The 18,831-nt window shown below is 34.4% G+C and overlaps 2 protein-coding genes and 1 pseudogene across 3 annotated transcripts; all 3 read left to right on the top strand.

Annotated features, from left to right (window-relative positions):
• The first annotated feature begins 319 nt into the window (after positions 1 to 319).
• LOC116140685 lies at positions 320 to 2,866 on the top strand (annotated as a pseudogene).
• A 2,879-nt stretch (positions 2,867 to 5,745) lies between these two features.
• On the top strand, positions 5,746 to 10,232 carry LOC116140690 (probable glycosyltransferase At5g25310). 2 transcript variants are annotated; one of them, XM_031426286.1, is made up of 5 exons: positions 5,746 to 6,040; positions 6,606 to 7,548; positions 7,643 to 7,773; positions 8,591 to 8,939; positions 9,364 to 10,232. In XM_031426286.1, the coding sequence occupies exons 2-5, from the start codon at positions 6,655 to 6,657 to the stop codon at positions 10,027 to 10,029; spliced, it is 2,040 nt and encodes a 679-aa protein (XP_031282146.1). In that variant the 5' UTR covers positions 5,746 to 6,040; positions 6,606 to 6,654; the 3' UTR covers positions 10,030 to 10,232. The 2 variants fall into 2 exon arrangements, with proteins under 2 accessions (XP_031282146.1, XP_031282147.1); XM_031426287.1 differs by having other exon boundaries at positions 5,746 to 5,902.
• Positions 10,233 to 12,734: 2,502 nt separating this feature from the next.
• Positions 12,735 to 17,113, top strand: LOC116140692. Its single transcript, XM_031426288.1, has 4 exons — positions 12,735 to 13,029; positions 13,457 to 13,570; positions 13,679 to 13,749; positions 16,693 to 17,113. The coding sequence occupies exons 1-4, from the start codon at positions 12,862 to 12,864 to the stop codon at positions 16,940 to 16,942; spliced, it is 603 nt and encodes a 200-aa protein (XP_031282148.1). The 5' UTR covers positions 12,735 to 12,861; the 3' UTR covers positions 16,943 to 17,113.
• Positions 17,114 to 18,831: the final 1,718 nt, after the last annotated feature.

The raw sequence follows: 18,831 nt of genomic DNA on the forward strand, positions 1-18,831 counted from the left end.
TATGTCTCATGTTCAACTCTTCAGATGTCACGACTCTTAAGAACAGCAAGTGGTAGTTCTAAAGCTAGATGTATGTGTAAATATGTAGCATGTTAAAACTTGACGATATATAGGACATGTGAAACATAGAAAAAAACTGTGAAAAATAAGATTTAATATGTAAGCACGTAGCAGAGGAATCATATGTTTGCTTCTGATTAGTAGATGCTTCGCATAAAAATCCAAAGCCTAGGAGTACTTAATCTTGTTCACACCTCCAAGATGGAAGGGAATCGTCCACCGTATATTCTCATTTATTAAAGTACATCCATGATTGGTAATGGCAAAACCCGGTAGGCTGGAGAAGACAGAAATTAAATTAGGCATATACCATATGCCAGTTATATCGGGTTTGACAGCTGATGTTAAAATATTAATATTGAAATTTCAGGGCCAAATCCTCTTTTTGGGGGGTTGAGGTCGGCAAAATCAATATTTAAGAGGTCAAGTCACATTTGGGTAGAAGGAGAGGGCATGCTTCATGCTTCGTATTTCAAGAAAAGAGTTTATGGGAGCTGGAGTGTTGTTTACAATAACAGACATGTTGAGACTGAAACATTCAAGCTAGAAAAACTAAGAAATAAGCCGTCTTTCTACCGGCAATACAAAGCGATTCAGCTGCAGTTTTGTCAGCTCATTTGCTAAATTTTGTGCGCATTCTAGTTCTTTCTTTCCAAATTAATTAAAATACGGCTATATATATAGAGATCAAAAGAATTTACTTGCAAGTGGAGGTCATACCAATTAATTAGCCCAAAACTCACTTTTATTTTATTTTCATTTTCTCAGCTTAGGTTTGGCAAAATAAACAAATACATAAGCAATACCAATGTATTTAAGCATTCGGGCAAGTTTTACTCGATTGCAGAACATCACCTGCCACAAGAGATTGATATACTTACACTAGAAACTTGCAATAATTGGGATGTCAATGGAACTTGGAATCGACCTTTTACCAGCCATCCTAAGGTGATTCTTCGTATCCCCACCAAGAACTTGTTAAATTTTCTTTTTACCGCAATTTATTGTAGTTTCTAAGTTCCGTTTTCCTTATGTATGACAGAAAGCTCCAGATACAGGGGAGCTAGTCATAATGGGGGTGGATGCAGTTAAGTACCTTTTGTTGAAGTGGGAGTAATTTCAGGTTTGCTCTTCATCTCATGGACAGCGATCGAGATTTGCACAATACCTAGTAACGCTTGCAACAATTAACATTCTAATGTGTCGAATTATTGCTATCTTTTTTTCAGCTGATGGGAATAAATTAGTTCACAGAGTGGACCTCAAACTCGACAGGGCTACCCTTTGCCATGAAATGGGAGTTACAAAGAGGTATATAGTAATTTACTCTCCTTATTTTAGCTTGGAAATATCTGTGAAAATCAGAGCTCTTATCAATTGTTATGGATTCTTGTTTTGTAGTTATAATGTATTCCTGGATGTTCCACTTTCTATAGACATAAAAAGACTTGTTCAAGGAGGCCCGTGAGTGCATATCCTTTTAATATCAATTTGTTTTTCATGACTATACTCAAAATAGCTTTCAAATTTTTAACTGGAAAACCAATGTTAACATGTAGATTGATAAAGTACGAACACGAAGGATATGCAAGGATCGGCGTAATGCCTCGCTATGGTGATGCAGATTCAATCCAATGGTTTAATGTGACACCAAATTGTACATTTCACATAATAAATTGTTTTGAGGATAGTGAAGAGGTGATTTATAACAAAGTTTGTTCTTTTTGTTTAATAATATATTTTCCAAAATCAATCAAAAAGATGAACGCCTAATTGATTAACTTGTTCATGTTTGTGGATAGGCTGTAGTGTGGGGGTGTAGAGCTCTTGAATCAGTCATACCAGGACCTTAATTGGGTTTGAATAAATCTGAGTGGTTTTCTGGAAAGTTTAGGCGTGCGGAATCAGTTGACAAAAGCATTGATAACACAAAAGAAGACTCATCGCTATTTTCTCGTTCATATGAATGGAGATTGAATATGCAAACTGGAGAAGTTAAGGAGAGAGAACTCTCCGGGAAAAAGTTCCATATGGATTTTCCCATGATCAATGGAGATTATACAGGTATTAAAAAATAAATATGGTTACACCCAAATAGTTGATACTACGGCAAGTTCTGAGTCAGGTAATTATAGAATCAGTCTCCCTAAATAGTGAACTGATATTGAATCCCTTCTCATTTAAATAGAACAATAAACTTAATTTGATATATCAGGCATGCCAAAATGCGGAGGTCTAGCCAAGTTATACTTTGATGAAGCAGCTACAGAGTTTTCCCTCGGTAAATAAGTTGTCGCTTTCACATATTCTTTATCATTCTTCTTCGTTTCTTTTATTGATGTATGAGTTTTTCAACCCTTTTTTTTTTTTTTAAAATAATGAAATTAGCAATCTGAAAAGTTGATAAAAATTGAATATCACAAGTTGGAGGAATTCCTCCGTATTTTGCACTGGAGCTGCATTTGTCTCCAAAGGAAAGGGTTTTGAAGAAGATGATGGTTGGATCATCACTTTTGTTCACAACGAACATACAAATATATCTCAAGCGAGTCAATTCGTTGCTGATTCAAGACTGCATGCTTTAATTAATGATATTGTAAAGGGGTATATATATAATATCAGTAATATTTGTAATTCAATATTACAGGCTAATATAATTGACACAAGGAAGTTTTCAAGCGAGGCAGTTGTCAAAATCACACTGCCATGCAGAGTCCCGTATGGTTTCCAAGGAGATTTCATGCCTATCCCGCTGTCCCATTTAGAGCATCAAGACTATCTTCAGCCTCAGCCAACCTCTGCTTAAGTCCCCTTGTAAAGAATGTATAATATATGGTAAAGACTTTTAAAGATATTGAGGTGGTGAAACTCAAATGAAAATCAGAGAGACGTGCTACTGGTGGTTTATTTGTCAGGTAAGCCTTAAACAGTTAAACGTGTCATCATAATCCACTGCATGTGAAGTTCTTCGTCAATCGGGCCGTGGGCCGTGATTATGTCACGGATGATCCACCGACCACATATAAATACAAGACACTCATTTTAAAAGTATTTTTTTGGTTTTCATAACAGTTCACGAGTTTCATAAGATATCATTAACTCAATGTGTATATATATATATACTTAGGGTAATTTGGCTCCAGTATTGAGTATCTTCCCAAACCACAATTTGGAGATTCGATTTGAAAATTGAAAACAAATTAAAACTGAAAGTTAAAGAGATTTTAAAAAGTTATTATTTAAATTATAGAAATAGAGAATTCTTGTATTAGAATTGACAAATCTAGGAACGTCTGTTAAAAACATAAATCCAAAGAATATAACTTTTTGGGAAGGACAATGGAATCTTAAATTAAAAGAAAATCGAAAAATAATCACAAATTTTATAATATAATTGCACCTTGAAATAATCGAAAAAATAAAAAATGTCACCGTTACACCTATTAGAACTGTTGTGCAGGAAATCCGGAGAGGATAATTCCTTATTACGAGATAAGATATTTAGATTGACTCAATTTGGAAGAAAGATATTCAAATTGACTTAGATTCCAACTAAGGTAACCGAAAATCGTGCAACTTCCTAATCCTACGTATTTGAATATTACCTCAACTTTATCATGTAAATGGGTGCTATATAAACCCATTATAACTTGTTTTCAAGGGGTTAAGCAATTGTTTTAAGCAAATTTTCCTAAAAATTATACTGTTTTTGTAAGCCCTAAAAAATAATAAGATAACAGTGGACGTAGGCTCAAATTCTAAATTGCCGAACTACTTTAAAAATCTCTTTGTCATTTACTTTATTGCATTTATTATTCATCCACTGCTAGTTATCCGTAATCACGCGCACATCTATTCCGGTTCCAGTAGGGTCAATCGGAATTCTCTGGTTGGTGCAGATTTCTGTATCAACAAGAACCTGTCATGGCAGAGCTAAAAGTCTAATATACCCCTTAAAGTTAGAAAATACAGCTATATTATATAACCATAACCATTCAACCTAAAAATTCAAAACTCATTTCCTGAAAATTTTAAAAAAGAAAAATTAATGCAAAAAAAGACTTAAGTTAACATATTGCCTTATATGTGTTCTTCATAATTTTCAAGTCACAATTAAAAGAAAATAAGAGGGAGAGCATTGAATTTGAAGGAAGGGGCAAATTACTAATCAACATCTGTTATATTTAAAGACAAATCTCTAACGTCCGACTGAACATAGGGGTATTTTATGTCATTTTTAAAAAGCTTAGGGTTTTGAGTAAACCTTAGGGTGTATATTGTCATTATCCCTAATTTTAATATTCCATTCCACATCAGAAAGAAAGCGAAGTCCATTGTGGTTCCTGATGGAGAATAAAGCCATAACAGCTTTTCTCATCATCTCTTGCTTTTTTAAGAGAAAAATAACGAAGGCATGACCATATGCTCAATCTCACGCGCCTTTAAGTTGCGTGACATAAATTTTTTTATTTATTTGTTTTCTTTTTATTCTCTGTTTTATCACAAACTACTTCAAAAGTCCTAATGTTTTCTTTTTATGAATTAACAATTTAATAACAAATGTTTATATCATCTCTTTAATTTATTATCTCTTATTTAATGTAGTGTTTTAAACTATGAACCAAGTCATAACAAAATTATTTTGACTAATGATAGGAACTATTCAAATTAAAATTTTATAATAAAAATTATGATAACTTGAATATAATTATGTACTCAAATAATATAAGAATAAAGTTCTCATTAAATGATCACATTCTTGGATAAATTTAAAGTAAATAAGAGACAATTTTCTTAGGTATGTGATCTTTTAACTTAATTTCTTTTCACAATTTCTAATCATAGATTTAATACAATCTTATGATTTAGTAAATGCTGAGGTGACAAAAAAAATAACTATCTCTAAACTCTTTTCACATCCATTGGGTCATAACATATAAATGATTAATAAGTTGTGGTTCAATTTAAGTTAAAAAGGATCTAAGTAAATATTTATACTGGCAAAATTATCTTACAACCAATGGGAAAGATAAAATTTAGAATTAATAAAGAAACCTTCTTTTGGGGTATATTTTGATTGTTACCATATTTTGATATAATTATTTTTATATCGTGATTTAATTATTAAATTAAAATATTAAAATTTCCTAAATATGATATTTGAGGCCGAAACAATAATAGCGATGGCTGAAACCCGAAATCAACAAATGATACAATAAACCACCACAACATTTTATCAAGATTTGGAGACTGGATTGGATGAAAAATCATACAAAATTCTTAATATTTCATTTAATGTAATAATTAAAAAACTATTGCCTTAAAAGGCTACAAAAATCTTTATTTATACTAGAATTAACCTTAACTAGTTAGGAATTAGGAAAACAATAAACCTAATAATTAAAACAAATCTAATATGAAAAAACTTTTAAAGCTCGAAATCTAATTTAATTAGAACTATTAAAATAAAATAAGAATTTAAAAATAGGAAATTGTAAATATAAATTAGTATTTTGTTACTGAATATCATATACCAATTTTTATATAGGTCTTTTGAACATGAAATTTTAAGAAAATCAAATTTATAAATATTAATTTTAAAAACAAAAAGGAATATAAGAGCGATTTGCGTTAGCAGCCTAAATGAGCGTGGACTGTGCAGCTGGTTGTTGGAAGTCAACAGCGGGATGGCGAATTACGTAATATCGGAGTGGTCTGAATGATGAGTGTGCGTCTCAAAGCAGCTTCTTCCTTCCCAAATAAATACTTCACTTCTTCCCGCTTCTCGATTATGCCAAAAATCAGTTACCCCAACAGAACTCTAATAGAAGCTCCAACTCAGGTTCTACACCTTTCTTTTTCTTTACACAATACTACAAATGTTAATTTCGTATTAAAAATCAAGCAAAAGATGAAGAGAAGAATCTCATTCTCCAACTAATTAGATCTTCTCCAGTGATTCTCGGAGGCCAACCAGACTGTAAGTGTTTGCTAGCTTTAGTTGATTTGTTGTTGCAACTTCCAATTAGCCTTTTTTTTTTTTTTTTTTTTTTAACTTCTTTAGCGATGATTTTGTTTCTTGTTTGTATTGGATGGCTTTGCATGTTTCTTAGCGGCAAGCAGTAGCGTTTATTTGATTTCTGTAGGTTTCCTTTCTTTTCTTGATTTCTGATTAATTTGAGGGTTTCTTTTGCATGTTGTGGATTGTTTAAGATACTGCATTTGATTTTGTTATTTTGATTTTTGTTCGATTAAGTAATGTAGCTCTTGTTGCTTGATTGTTGGTTGATTTTAGTTTTTGTTAACAATGTCGATGAATTTGTGTGGATTTGCTGTTGGAATGTTTCAAATTGAAGAGTTTATGCCTTTCGATGAGTTTTGAGTTCTCTAAATGGATTATCATCTGTATGTGACTTTATAGATGTGGTTAAGTGTGAAAATTTGTTTATGAATTATGATGAGTTCCAGTCAAATTTCATGTAATTAGTGAATACATGTAGAAAGAGGATATATTACTGAATTCAGAGATTGGCAACAATGTGCAGGGATTGTAATTTTGGTTGGAATTCTGAGGCCAGTGTATCAAGTTCCTTAATGGGTCATGAACTTCAATCTGTATGTCATGGCCAAAGCAGGAGATTACTTTGGCTTTCAGCAATGGTGTTTGCTTTGATCTTAATTTTCCAATATCTTGAACTCCCATATGATAATGTTTTCTCATCTCTATTTTCGGCTGGTAAGGTTCCAGTAGCAGAAAACACTACTTTAGTGGCCACTGGTCCCTTATCTAAGTCTGGGATGGTCAAAAATGTGACTCGTCCAAATGGCCTGATTTCCAGTGGTACATCTCCAGTACATGAGTTTGCTAATAATACTATGACCACCGAAGTAGAGGATATAGACCCAAGTAAAGATCTTGTATCAGAAAATAACGATGGAGGTGAGGACCCTGATGAGGAGTCTGAAACTGAGAAATTGGATTGGGTAAATAAAAACTCGACAGTGCAGATTGTCCAGAATGCAGATAATGGGCCTGCACCGGTGGAAACCAGAAACTCTGAACAGAGCATTACTCAAAAGAATGATACAGTGGGTGGTGATTTTTCAGAATTTATCAATGAGAGAGAAAATAATACATTGACATCAAGAAATAAGGGAAGGTCAGGTGGGGGTGCTCATTCACCTTTTCCTGTCTCACCACCGATAGAGTTTTTACCTAATAAAACCCTGCCAGAAACAAATGTTGGAACCCCTGTTGTACCGGTTTATTCCAACATATCTTCAAAGGATAAAGATACAACCACCACTTTTCGCAAGAATGAAAAATCAGGAAAATTGCAGAGTGATTTCACTACATTTGGCAAGAATAATTCAGTTACCGCTGTTCCTGAGGAGAAGAAAGAGCCTGAGATTCCAAATTCTGCAGTAATCTCCATAGCTGAGATGAATGATTTGTTGCTTAAGAGTCGTGCTTCGTATCATTCAATGGTATGTGTTAGGCTTTAACTTTCAGTTATGTGAGGAGAGTTTGTTCTATGTAGTAGTTGCTTCAACTTATCTTCTGTTTACAAATTGTTTGCAGAGACCAAGATGGTCTTCAGCTGTTGACCGAGAGCTCCTACATGCAAGAGTGCAGATTGAAAATGCACCCATATTTAAAAATGATAATGAACTTTATTCGCCTCTTTATCGCAATGTTTCAATGTTCAAAAGGTATGCTTACAAAATCCATAGAATAATTATTGGACCCATTTGTTTTTTCTTTTTCTTTTATTTGGAACAATTTTTTCTTCCATATGAAAGTTAGGTCTGAGATTTTTTATTTTGATTTAGGTGATTTCCATATGTTATAGTAGCATAGGCAATGTTTAGGGCTGCGGATCCCTCCTTCCTTCTTGGGCTTGCACATAGCTCCTATTCCCTTTACCCTTGTCATGCATATACTTGGTTTTTTTTTTCTTTTATACTATTGGTTGCGAGCAAGAACGCATAAGCTTGATACTTTCTATTCATATTAAATTATCTGATTTACATTCTCTTATGCATTTTGTATTTGATAGCATTGATAAAGGTGGTGTGAGATTCCTTGTTGCTAATAACACATTGTACAAACATAGGCTATGTTTTCTTGGTTTTGAGTTTGAGAATGAAAAATCTGCACAATATAAGTCCAAGACGAGGAGTTCCTTTCATTGACTTGTGTAGTTTTATGCTTAGTGGTTAAGGTTGTATTGGTAATTATCCGTGTCTATCTGATTTAATCTAAGCTGGAACATACAAATTGTTTGTGTCTTATTTGTTTGCTGAAAATCAAACAACTCATTAATTTGTGGTAGAACTGCTGTTATTATTTTGGGAATGGTCCTTTTTTTCTTCAAAGATACTTGATCTGCATAGAAGGCTAGAAGCTATGTCATTTTCAAACTAATCAATTAGTGCTGCTCAAGTGAATCCTTTATGTATATTGATGTTTTTGTCATCCCATATCTTGGAGCAATGAATTGATTGAAGAGATACAATCAATTTGCAGGAGCTATGAGTTAATGGAACAGAAACTCAAAGTATATGTTTACAAAGAAGGACAAAAGCCCATATTCCATCAGCCAGTACTCAAGGGAATATATGCTTCTGAGGGATGGTTCATGAAGCTGCTGCAAGCTAACAAAAAAATTGTTACTAAAGACCCTAGAAAAGCTCAACTGTTTTACTTGCCATTCAGTTCTCGAATGTTAGAGGAAACCTTATATGTTCAAAATTCTCACAGTCATAAAAATCTTATACAACATTTGAAGAACTACTTGGACTTCATTGCAGCTAAGCATCGTTTCTGGAATAGAACGGATGGAGCAGACCATTTTCTTGTTGCTTGCCACGACTGGGTACATTTTCCATGCTTTGTCTGTTTAAGTTATTCTAATTGCAATGGCTTGGTTCTTGTGACTTCTGGGTTGGGATCAACATGAATTTCTCAATTATTCCATTTTATTTTACTTGGCATTAAAAATAATTCTATCTATTTTTTGTAGCATTTGATATGACGTAATCAAATCAGTATGTTTGTTACTTTCCTGAGGTCATTGTAAATTTATCTTTTGCTTTAATCATAATGCATTTTTTTCTCAGCTTACTAAAATATTTAATTTCTTGGGCTGATACTTTCTTACTTATTGGGTAGTAACTAGTGTCCAATAATGAACATGTAACATGAAATGCTTTGTGTAATTGCAGAAAATGATTCTGATTTTATTTTGTCCGGGCCACATATCAGTTGATATGTTTTTTGTTATGAACCCTGCTTTTCAGGCCCCATCTGAGACAAAGCGAGATATGGCAAAGTGCATCAGAGCCCTTTGCAATGCTGATGTTAAAGAAGGTTTTGTCTTTGGCAAGGATGTGTCTCTTCCTGAGACATATGTGCGCTCACCTCAGAACCCTCTTAGGCAGGTTGGAGGGAAACCTCCTTCAAAGAGGTCAATTCTGGCTTTCTTTGCAGGGGGCATGCATGGATATTTAAGACCCATTCTGTTACAGCACTGGGGAAATAAAGATCCTGACATGAAAATTTTTGGTGTATTGCCTAAGGTGAAGGGAAACATGAATTACGTTCATTATATGAAAAGCAGCAAGTACTGTATTTGTGCAAAAGGGTATGAAGTCAATAGCCCACGAGTAGTGGAGGCCATTTTCTACGAATGTGTTCCAGTGATCATATCTGACAATTTTGTGCCCCCATTTTTTGAGATTTTGAACTGGGAATCCTTTGCTGTTTTTGTTTTGGAGAAAGACATTCCGAATTTGAAAAATATACTGCTTTCGATCCCGGAGAAGAGATACCGAGAGATGCAGATGAGGGTGAAGAAGGTACAACAGCATTTTCTCTGGCATCCCAAGCCTGTGAAGTATGATATGTTTAATATGATTCTCCACTCAGTTTGGTACAATAGAGTTTTTCTAGCAAGACCCAGATAAGCAAGAAACATGTCAATGGTGCAATACATACGAATTGTATTTCCAGAGGTAGAAGTAGAAAGAAGATGAAATAAAAGGGTTAATATTAGGAATTTTTTACACGGGTGATGGTATTCATTACATTATTTTTTATGTATATAGATTGATATAATAAAGTTGTTCTTGCTGTGTATGCCTCTTTCTCTTGTAGAAAGCCAAAAGAAAATTATTGGGAATACATTATTTTTTATGTATATAGATTGATATAATAAAGTTGTTCTTGCTGTGTATGCCTCTTTCTCTTGTAGAAAGCCAAAAGAAAATTATTGGGAATACATTATTTTTTATGTATATAGATTGATATAATAAAGTTGTTCTTGCTGTGTATGCCTCTTTCTCTTGTAGAAAGCCAAAAGAAAATTATTGGGAATACATTATTTTTTATGTATATAGATTGATATAATAAAGTTGTTCTTGCTGTGTATGCCTCTTTCTCTTGTAGAAAGCCAAAAGAAAATTATTGGGAATACATTATTTTTTATGTATATAGATTGATATAATAAAGTTGTTCTTGCTGTGTATGCCTCTTTCTCTTGTAGAAAGCCAAAAGAAAATTATTGGGCCAAAAATGAACCGATGATTCTTTTTTTTTTTTTTTTTTAATCACCTGTATAATTAAATTCAATGATCCATGATTCTGAAGGCATTTGGGGAAGTGAAAAAACAAAATTGTGGTGGTTAGTATAAAAGGAATTATATATATATATCATATTCTGTCACTTAAGTATGGGCTATAAGGGGAAAATCTCAAATGGAAAATTCTTCATTACATTTACCTGTATTGTTACTGTCAGGATTAGCACTTTGGTAAATTATCCAGCATGTTTGGTTCATTATTTTTATTCCTATTCTGGATCGGATTATTAAAATAATGTTTGGTTCATTTTTTTTCAAAACTCTATCCCCAAAACATGATCCTAACACAAGTTTGAATTGTCTGCATCTTCACAGCTTTCTCAGGTTTTGACCGTTTCAATTTTTTTTTTTTTATTCATTTTTCTGCACTGCGTGAACCATTTTCTTCATCATTTTTCTTCACTTTTCTTGACTGCTTCACCATTTTCTGCGCTGCATCTGACTAAGAAAATTAAACCATTTTCTTCACTGCATTCTTCACTTTTCGTCACTGCTTCACCATTTTCTGCACTGCATCTGACTGAGGCGTGGACCATTTTCTTCACTGCATTCTTCACCATTTTCTTTACTGCATTCTTCACCATTTTCTTCACTGCATCTTCACAGTCGTGAACCCACCTCACCTACTGCATCGCAACAGCCGTGAACCCACCTCAGCTACTGCAGCTCCCCAGTCGTGAACCCACCTCAGCTACTGCATCTTCACAACCGTGAACCCACCTCAGCTACTATAGCTCCCCAGACATAACCCACCTCAACTACTGCATCTTCACAGCCGTGAACCCACCTCAGCTCCCCAAGCCAACGTCAACCCACCTCAGCTCCCCACCGTGAACCCACCTCAGCTCCCCAACCACCGTGAACCCAGATTTGTCACTTCTCTTCTCACGTTCGCAAATCGCAAGCTGTGAAGCTGATTTCTCTCTCAATTCCATGCCATTGTTCTCCTTCTCATTCGGCTATTTTTATACAAAGTTCGTTGATTAATTTTCTTCGACGAAAGTATTTTCTAGTTTTTTATTTCTATTTCTTTGACTTTCGTGTGTAGAAATTGTTGTAATTGGTGGTATTGAACTTAATGGTCGTGGATGTTTGTGATAATAGAGTGATTAATGATGTGGTATGACGGTGCTAGTGGCGGATCGGTGGTAGTTTTGGTGGTTGTGGTGTGAATAAATTTGAATATTAGACAACATGACGACTGTACGGGATAACATAATGAATGCACTGTGGGCAGCACAGTAGATCATGTCGTAGTTGTTAATGGAGTATACGTGTAATAATGATTGTAAGGGTTGATAGTTAGTACTTTTGTTATATATGTATTAATGTGATGTTTTTAAACAGTTAAATTAGTACTTGAAATTAATATGGGTTTTTGTTTTTTAATATCTACGGGTGACAAAATTACCAATAAAATATTTAGTATTATTAAAATATAACTTGATAAGTTATATATATAATAATACATTATTTCAACAAAATATTATATTAATAAATCATTTATAAAAAATATATTAATCAAATATTCAATACAAATATCAAGATTAAAATACTCAACCAAACACATATTCTATAAGTCTTATTCTCGTAATCATAACCCTATCCAATTATCCAATCATATTCCCAAAATCCTATCCAAAATAATGAACCAAACGCAATCACCATTACCAATCAGATAATGTGTTTTTATCCTTATCCTTTTGGCGGCTATAAATTAATAAATATAATTAACAATAACTATATCAACTGCGCATAACTTTCCACCACGTGTCCCGACCATCGGTTACGTGAAAGTCAGTGCACTAGATTTTTACCTGTACTTTTACTGTCAAGATTAGCAGTTTGCTCTCAGCCGTATGATTATGAGCTTCCAGATTTTCTTACCATAATATCTCTCAATTATTTCCACATAAAAAACCTGAGGTTAAATCTGTATTTTCCCTCAACAGACTTGTAAGAACTAAGTAGGTATAACCTAACAAAGCATTGTTTATCACGTAGACAACCTTAAAAGCCGTTTAGCGGCAACAACCAGCAACTTTAATTTTTTTTTTTTTTTCTTCTTCCATTTTGTGCTATTCTTTCAGGCATTAAATATTTATGAGTCCTGAATTTCAATTAGCTAAACAAATTGATTGATAGACAGAAGAGTTGATGGCCACAGATACTAAGGGTAGTGTTGGGAAGGTGAAGTCGAGCAATCAAGATGGTTCTTCCAAGGGAAAGATTGATGTCAACAGGAAGAAGATTGATAGCTCAGGCAAACATCAACCGTCTGATTCAAAGCAAAATAGATCAGTTTCCACTGTCACAAAAACAGAGGTACCCATCTCAAAGCTTTTCACTTGTTGCTTGACAAACCTCTGTTCTTCTCTTCATTAGAATCTTATATTGTTGATTTTTGAAGGTGGGACTTTGCTTTTCTGTTTTCTGTATTGGTATTTGGGGTTTTTAGTTTCTGAATTGCTTTCTATATAAGTTGTGATGAATTCACTAATGTGGACTTGGTAATTTCAGATTTTTAATTTGAACATTCTGCAATTGCAAAGAATTAGTTGATCTGGGCATGGAGCTTTATACAATCAACTAATCTGTAATGAATTGTGGAATTTTGGCGCACTTATTTTGGTTTATCTTTTGTTGAGATTTGGCTCTGGGCATCTAGCGTTTCTTTTGTTTAAAAGTCTGTCGTTTGTATAATTTTGTATTTGGTGTGATGGGTTCCTATCTGTTTATCTCAATTGTGAAGATAAAGTCAAAACCAAGTTCAAGTTCCTCAAAAACCACCATAACTACAACCACTAAAGTGAGACAGAAGAAAGTGTTCACATTGCCTGGACAGAAATATGATCCTCCTGAAGAGGTAGAGAACATAATAATAGTTATTCTCTGTTTTTCTTCAGAAATATTACGACGTTGTTTTGGTCTAATGCCACTCATTCTTTCATCTTTTGGTGCTTTGTATCAACAGAGAGAGCCATTAAGGATATTCTATGAATCGTTGTCAAAACAGATACCATCAAGCGAAATGGCAGAATTTTGGTTAGCTTTTCTTTTAATCTCCCTGCAATTCTTTCTTTATTTAATCTTACTGTATTTGTAGAGAGAGCAAAAGAAATTCTTTTAAAATCGTTTATTCATTGATTTGAAACTTGCTTAAATTATTTTCCAATCCTTCTTTTGAGGTCACTTGAATAATTTCACATAGAAAGAGCTCCTATAATTTTCCTACTGAAAATGCATGTTTTGATAGTATATTATTTCTTAGAGGGACATTCTCTGGGCCTAGCCGATTCAAGCCTAGGTGACCTCTTGGATGCATTTAGGAACTTAGGAAGGTAATATGGAGACTGGTATTTTAGCTGTGGCTGTGGGCTAGAACTAACTTTTTATTTTGTTGGATTGGTAAAATAATAATTGGTTGATTATGAAGATGCTGACTAGTGACTACGTACTAAATTTCTGTTCGTTCAATTTAACAAGTTAATGGTCAGTATAATGTATACTTGAATTTTTTATTGATTTGGGGAACAATAAAGGTGATGGGGCGGGGGGTTGGGGGGTGTGGGCGGACCTCCGTCTCTCTCATTTTCTCACAGTTGATGGATGTTATTAGTACCGCCCTAATAATGTTATGTTCCGATATGAGAGTTACAAAATCATTTATTTGATGTACATCTAACAAATGCCTTGTGATAACAATGGTCTACAAGTTTGAAACTTGATAGGTAGTTAATATGTCATATGTTTGGACTATCAGGTGTAATTTTTGATCAAAGTGTAATGGAAGAGGTTCTGTAAATATGTTTCAGTTGCCTAACTCAGAAATTTTGAAGAACAGTTCTGTTTGCTAAACTGCGGGTGGTTTTTAGCTTCTTATGACTAAAGATTCAAGGCCTTCCTTTTTCTGCTAAAAAGTCTAAAGTCTCTGCAGTGGAGATTTTACACATGGAATATAGTACGGAGGCCCTAGTGTGAGGGTTTGTAGGGAACTAGTTGTCTGATGCAGATGAGGAGAAGGATTTCAATTAGAACAGATACTGGAAATGTTGGGAAGTAAGTGAAGCTTCTTGCCGTGTATCAGCAGAGATTATAGATTTCTTTATCAGCGGAAAATGGATGCTTTAGACTATCTTGACTTGATTAGTAGGAAATCGAACCATCATTTCACCACATTGCTTGTGCCCACATAATGTCATATTGGCAGAGTGGAGACTGATAGGGACTTAGGTTCTGGCTTAGATAATCAAAGTGGCTTTTGCTTGTTTCAACTCATTCATAAACCAAAACTTCCCAACCATAGAACTTTAAAGAGCGAGATGCAAGTCAGTGAACTGAGATTTTTGGAGGTGGCAGCTCTGGGCCTGGGTTGTTTATGTTTTTGTTTCACATATTTTTAATGTTGTAAAGGAAGACTCAACCAGTTGGGACTCAGGACTCATTCCACCTGTTATGAGAATAGAATAGTCAGTTATAGATTTGATTTCCTACATAATGTGTGACACCATGTTATTAAGAGTTGCTTATTCTGCTGCTATTAGTATTTTTAGATAGGTTACTGATAAAGAAAGACATTATATACTGTCTATACATTCCTGTATTAGGCTCTCTTTTCTTGATAAAGATAGATCTATATATTTACTTTTTGCTTTTTGTATTCTGAGTAAGTGACAGTTAGAAAGGTGAAAATAAATCAAGCTCATGAGCAGATTTGAAGTGGATTCTGTATGACTTTTAGGACCTTTTACCAACTGAGCAGTTGGAACGCTCAGATACTGGTTTATTATCCTTCTGCAGGGCTTAATATTGACCTTCGATGTGCTGACGTGCCTTGTTAGTAACAGTATGCCTAAAATCCTAGAGGAATCAGCATTTCAGTCTGGTATTTTGAAATCAAATAATCACAATAACACATGTTTTGGCACCCACTTGGTTGGGAAACTTAATCATGTTGTTGGCTATTTTATTACTGCTAGTGCTTTGTTGGGTGTATATTTGTGCCTATCTTATTTGTGAAATTAGTTGTTGTGTGGTTAGTATACTTCATGACTAGAAACTATATTTTGAGTATCTTGATTTGGACTTTGATGCCTTGTCGTCATGAAATGATTTTTAGTTGTTAACATCTGGGACTCATTTCAGAGTAGCACTTTGTTGGCAAACCTCAATATGGAATAATAATATTCAGTCAGGGCCCTTGTGTAAAATTTAAGAGCAGCATCCATTTGGTGGGGTCATGTTGCCTCACAATCCAAATTCCATTGTATTTTCTTTGGGGCCATGACAATTGTTAGCCCAATTAGCATATCTATCTCCATCCTCTTGGTTCTTTTTGGCCCCTAGGTGAACTTCAACCAAAGTTTTTTGATATAGAGTTGGCTTTGGTTGAAAATGAGAACCAGTCTTAGGTTTTATTCATTTGCTTTGAGTCCTTTGGTAATCAAATCAACTTGTGCCTGCCCTAATGAACACATGCATATATACACTGTATACATATATATACAAGGTATAGATTTATTGATTTTGATTTTTCCATCAAATCAGTCAGCTGTTTATGCCACACAATCAATCTTGGTAGATTGTATTAAGAAAGAAGACAGTTTGCAGACCCACAGCAATCTAGAACCTGCAACGTCACAGAAATCTGAAATCATTTTGAACCGACCTTAATAACTGGACTGCTGCTGTAATTTGTTCTACATATGGTTCGGGGTGGGTTAGCCCTTTAGCTTTAACTAGTCTGCTGCCTGCGTTGTTGGACTGCTATCAACCTATCAACATATGATTGGGCTTAGGTTAGCAGGACCTTAAAGGAACCCCTCTCCTACAATTCGGAGTAATTGATCAGGACAATGTTAAATTTATTTTTTTCCCGTAATAAAAGATTATTCTGCCAAATGTACAATATTTAGTTCCTGTTTTTCCAACTTTATACAGCATTTATTGCCAAGTAATATCAAAGTTGTAATATATGTCTTTTTGCAGGATGATGGAACATGGCTTGTTGTCCCCTGATAGAGCCAAAAAGGCAAATGAGAAGAAGCAGAGAAAACAAAAGCAACAGCGAATGGGAACTCCAGTTAAACCTTCAAAACCACTCATCAGTAGTAGACCTGAGAGTTCACAGAAGCAGCAACAGGCATCCAAAAATGGAGATGTTAAAGCCAAAAAAAGATTAAACCAAGATAGTGACGACGACGACTTCATTTTCAGTCCCAAGAGAAGAAAGGGTTAGCAAAGAAATGTCCCCTCTCTTCTTGGAGTTGTGTATTTCTAGAAATTGCTTCATTTAACTGCAAAAAAACGCGGGAGTTGTGAAACAATCAAAATAATAGAGCAAGACATTCTTCATATTGTTAATTTAATCGAAGCAATAAGCAGAAACGACTTTCTGAATTTATGTTTATTTCTTGTTTGTGTACTCACTGATATCAGAATCCTATTTCTGCACCACTTACATGCCCGGCTACAATTGCCCCTCGATTATATATGGAATCTAACAGACTAATGCTTGTTAGGATGTTATTTTGTTGTTCCAGAACTTTTTTTCAATTGGATTCAGATAAGTCTTTTCTTCTAGCAGATTTCCTGCTCTAGCCTCCTCTTTTGTCAGGGTTTGGATTGGCACATCGACCTAAGACAGGAAAAAGCTATAAACGAATTACTCAATCTCGAAAATTATACTGTTCATAGCACTAACCGCATGTGGTGTTAATATAAGGCAGGCATAAATGGTACATGTACGCTCCATGTGTAGTGCAGCAAGCTAACAGTAATATATAAATATAAGAATCTATCAGGTTTGCTTCAAGATAAGCTAACAGTAACATATAAATATGAGAACCGATCAGGGTTGCTTCCAGATAATCTATTAAACAGGATAATCTTCTCTCCCTCCTCAGGCCCTTAGGCACACAAACGGAAATGAAATAGCTATACACATACTCATTAATTTTTATTATCTGGGAAAGAAATGTGACAGCACTTTCATGATCAGCTATGATTAACCAAATATTTATGAGATTTGAGCTAATACTAACCACATTCAGAGTCTTAATTTATGTTAAAGGCCGGTCTTACAATAAATGTGATATTGTAGATGATGTTATGAATCGTTAATACCGATATGTAGGATTTGAGTAATTAATTTTTTCATGGAAGGATAAGACATTAAATTGAGAGGTCCCTACGCCAGGTGTACCCAGAAAATTGTGATTCAAACTGCATTTAATTATCAGTAACTGCATTGAAAGAAAACTACTAAGGAACTCCTAAATCCAACTTGGCAATTTAATGGAGTTTTGAAATAGAAAAGCAAGAGTTTCTGAAAGCTGCACTGGCTTTATAACTTATCTGATAATGTGTACACTTGAATGTAATATGAAAACCACAGATGATTTTATGATCTATCGAAGAAGAACACTTGTTGATCAGGTCCCACTTACTATTTATGATACTAATGTGTTGATTTTAGTATGTATGGGCTGTGACACACAGCATTTTTAATTTCTAAAATCAAATATTAATTAAATCTAAACGGGCATGCTTTCACATGAATTCCATGTGAAAGGAACACAGAAAGATAGTAGATTCCTTTAATGTAAAAATGATCACACAGAGTAATCTGTGATCACCTGTTTTGGTCCCTCGCACCATCCAGGAAATAAATGTGGTCGAACCAAGTTATAGAATGGTTCATGTATCGTGTATGGGCAACGCATGTGACGAAAAACCTCCCATCTTTGGTTTTCACGATTTTCAAATCTAATGCAGATGGCTGTTTTTGCTGCATTGTGATAAGCTAATTGTGGTGATGTGACTTATATTTGCCACGGTGGAGTTAGCCTTTTATAAAGAAGTCAGTCTTTTTTATAAAGAAATCAAAGATGGCCTGTGCGACATCGTTTTTCTCCTTGGATCAGTTTTCAATCCGTGTCATTTGATCCATTTCTCTTACAACAACTTTATTCTCATTCTCAACTTATTGGAAGCATGAATATGAAGAAGATTCTAGCCCTTTGTTCATCTCACGACTGTAGAGAAATTCAAGACAGGTGGAGGTCGATCTTGAGAGGAGTGTTTGTGTTTATAATGTGGTGGGCTGGTGAAGGAAAGGAGCAGCTC

Source organism: Pistacia vera, unplaced genomic scaffold (genome assembly GCF_008641045.1).
Source record: "Pistacia vera cultivar Batoury unplaced genomic scaffold, PisVer_v2 Contig375, whole genome shotgun sequence".
Classification (NCBI taxonomy): domain Eukaryota; kingdom Viridiplantae; phylum Streptophyta; class Magnoliopsida; order Sapindales; family Anacardiaceae; genus Pistacia; species Pistacia vera.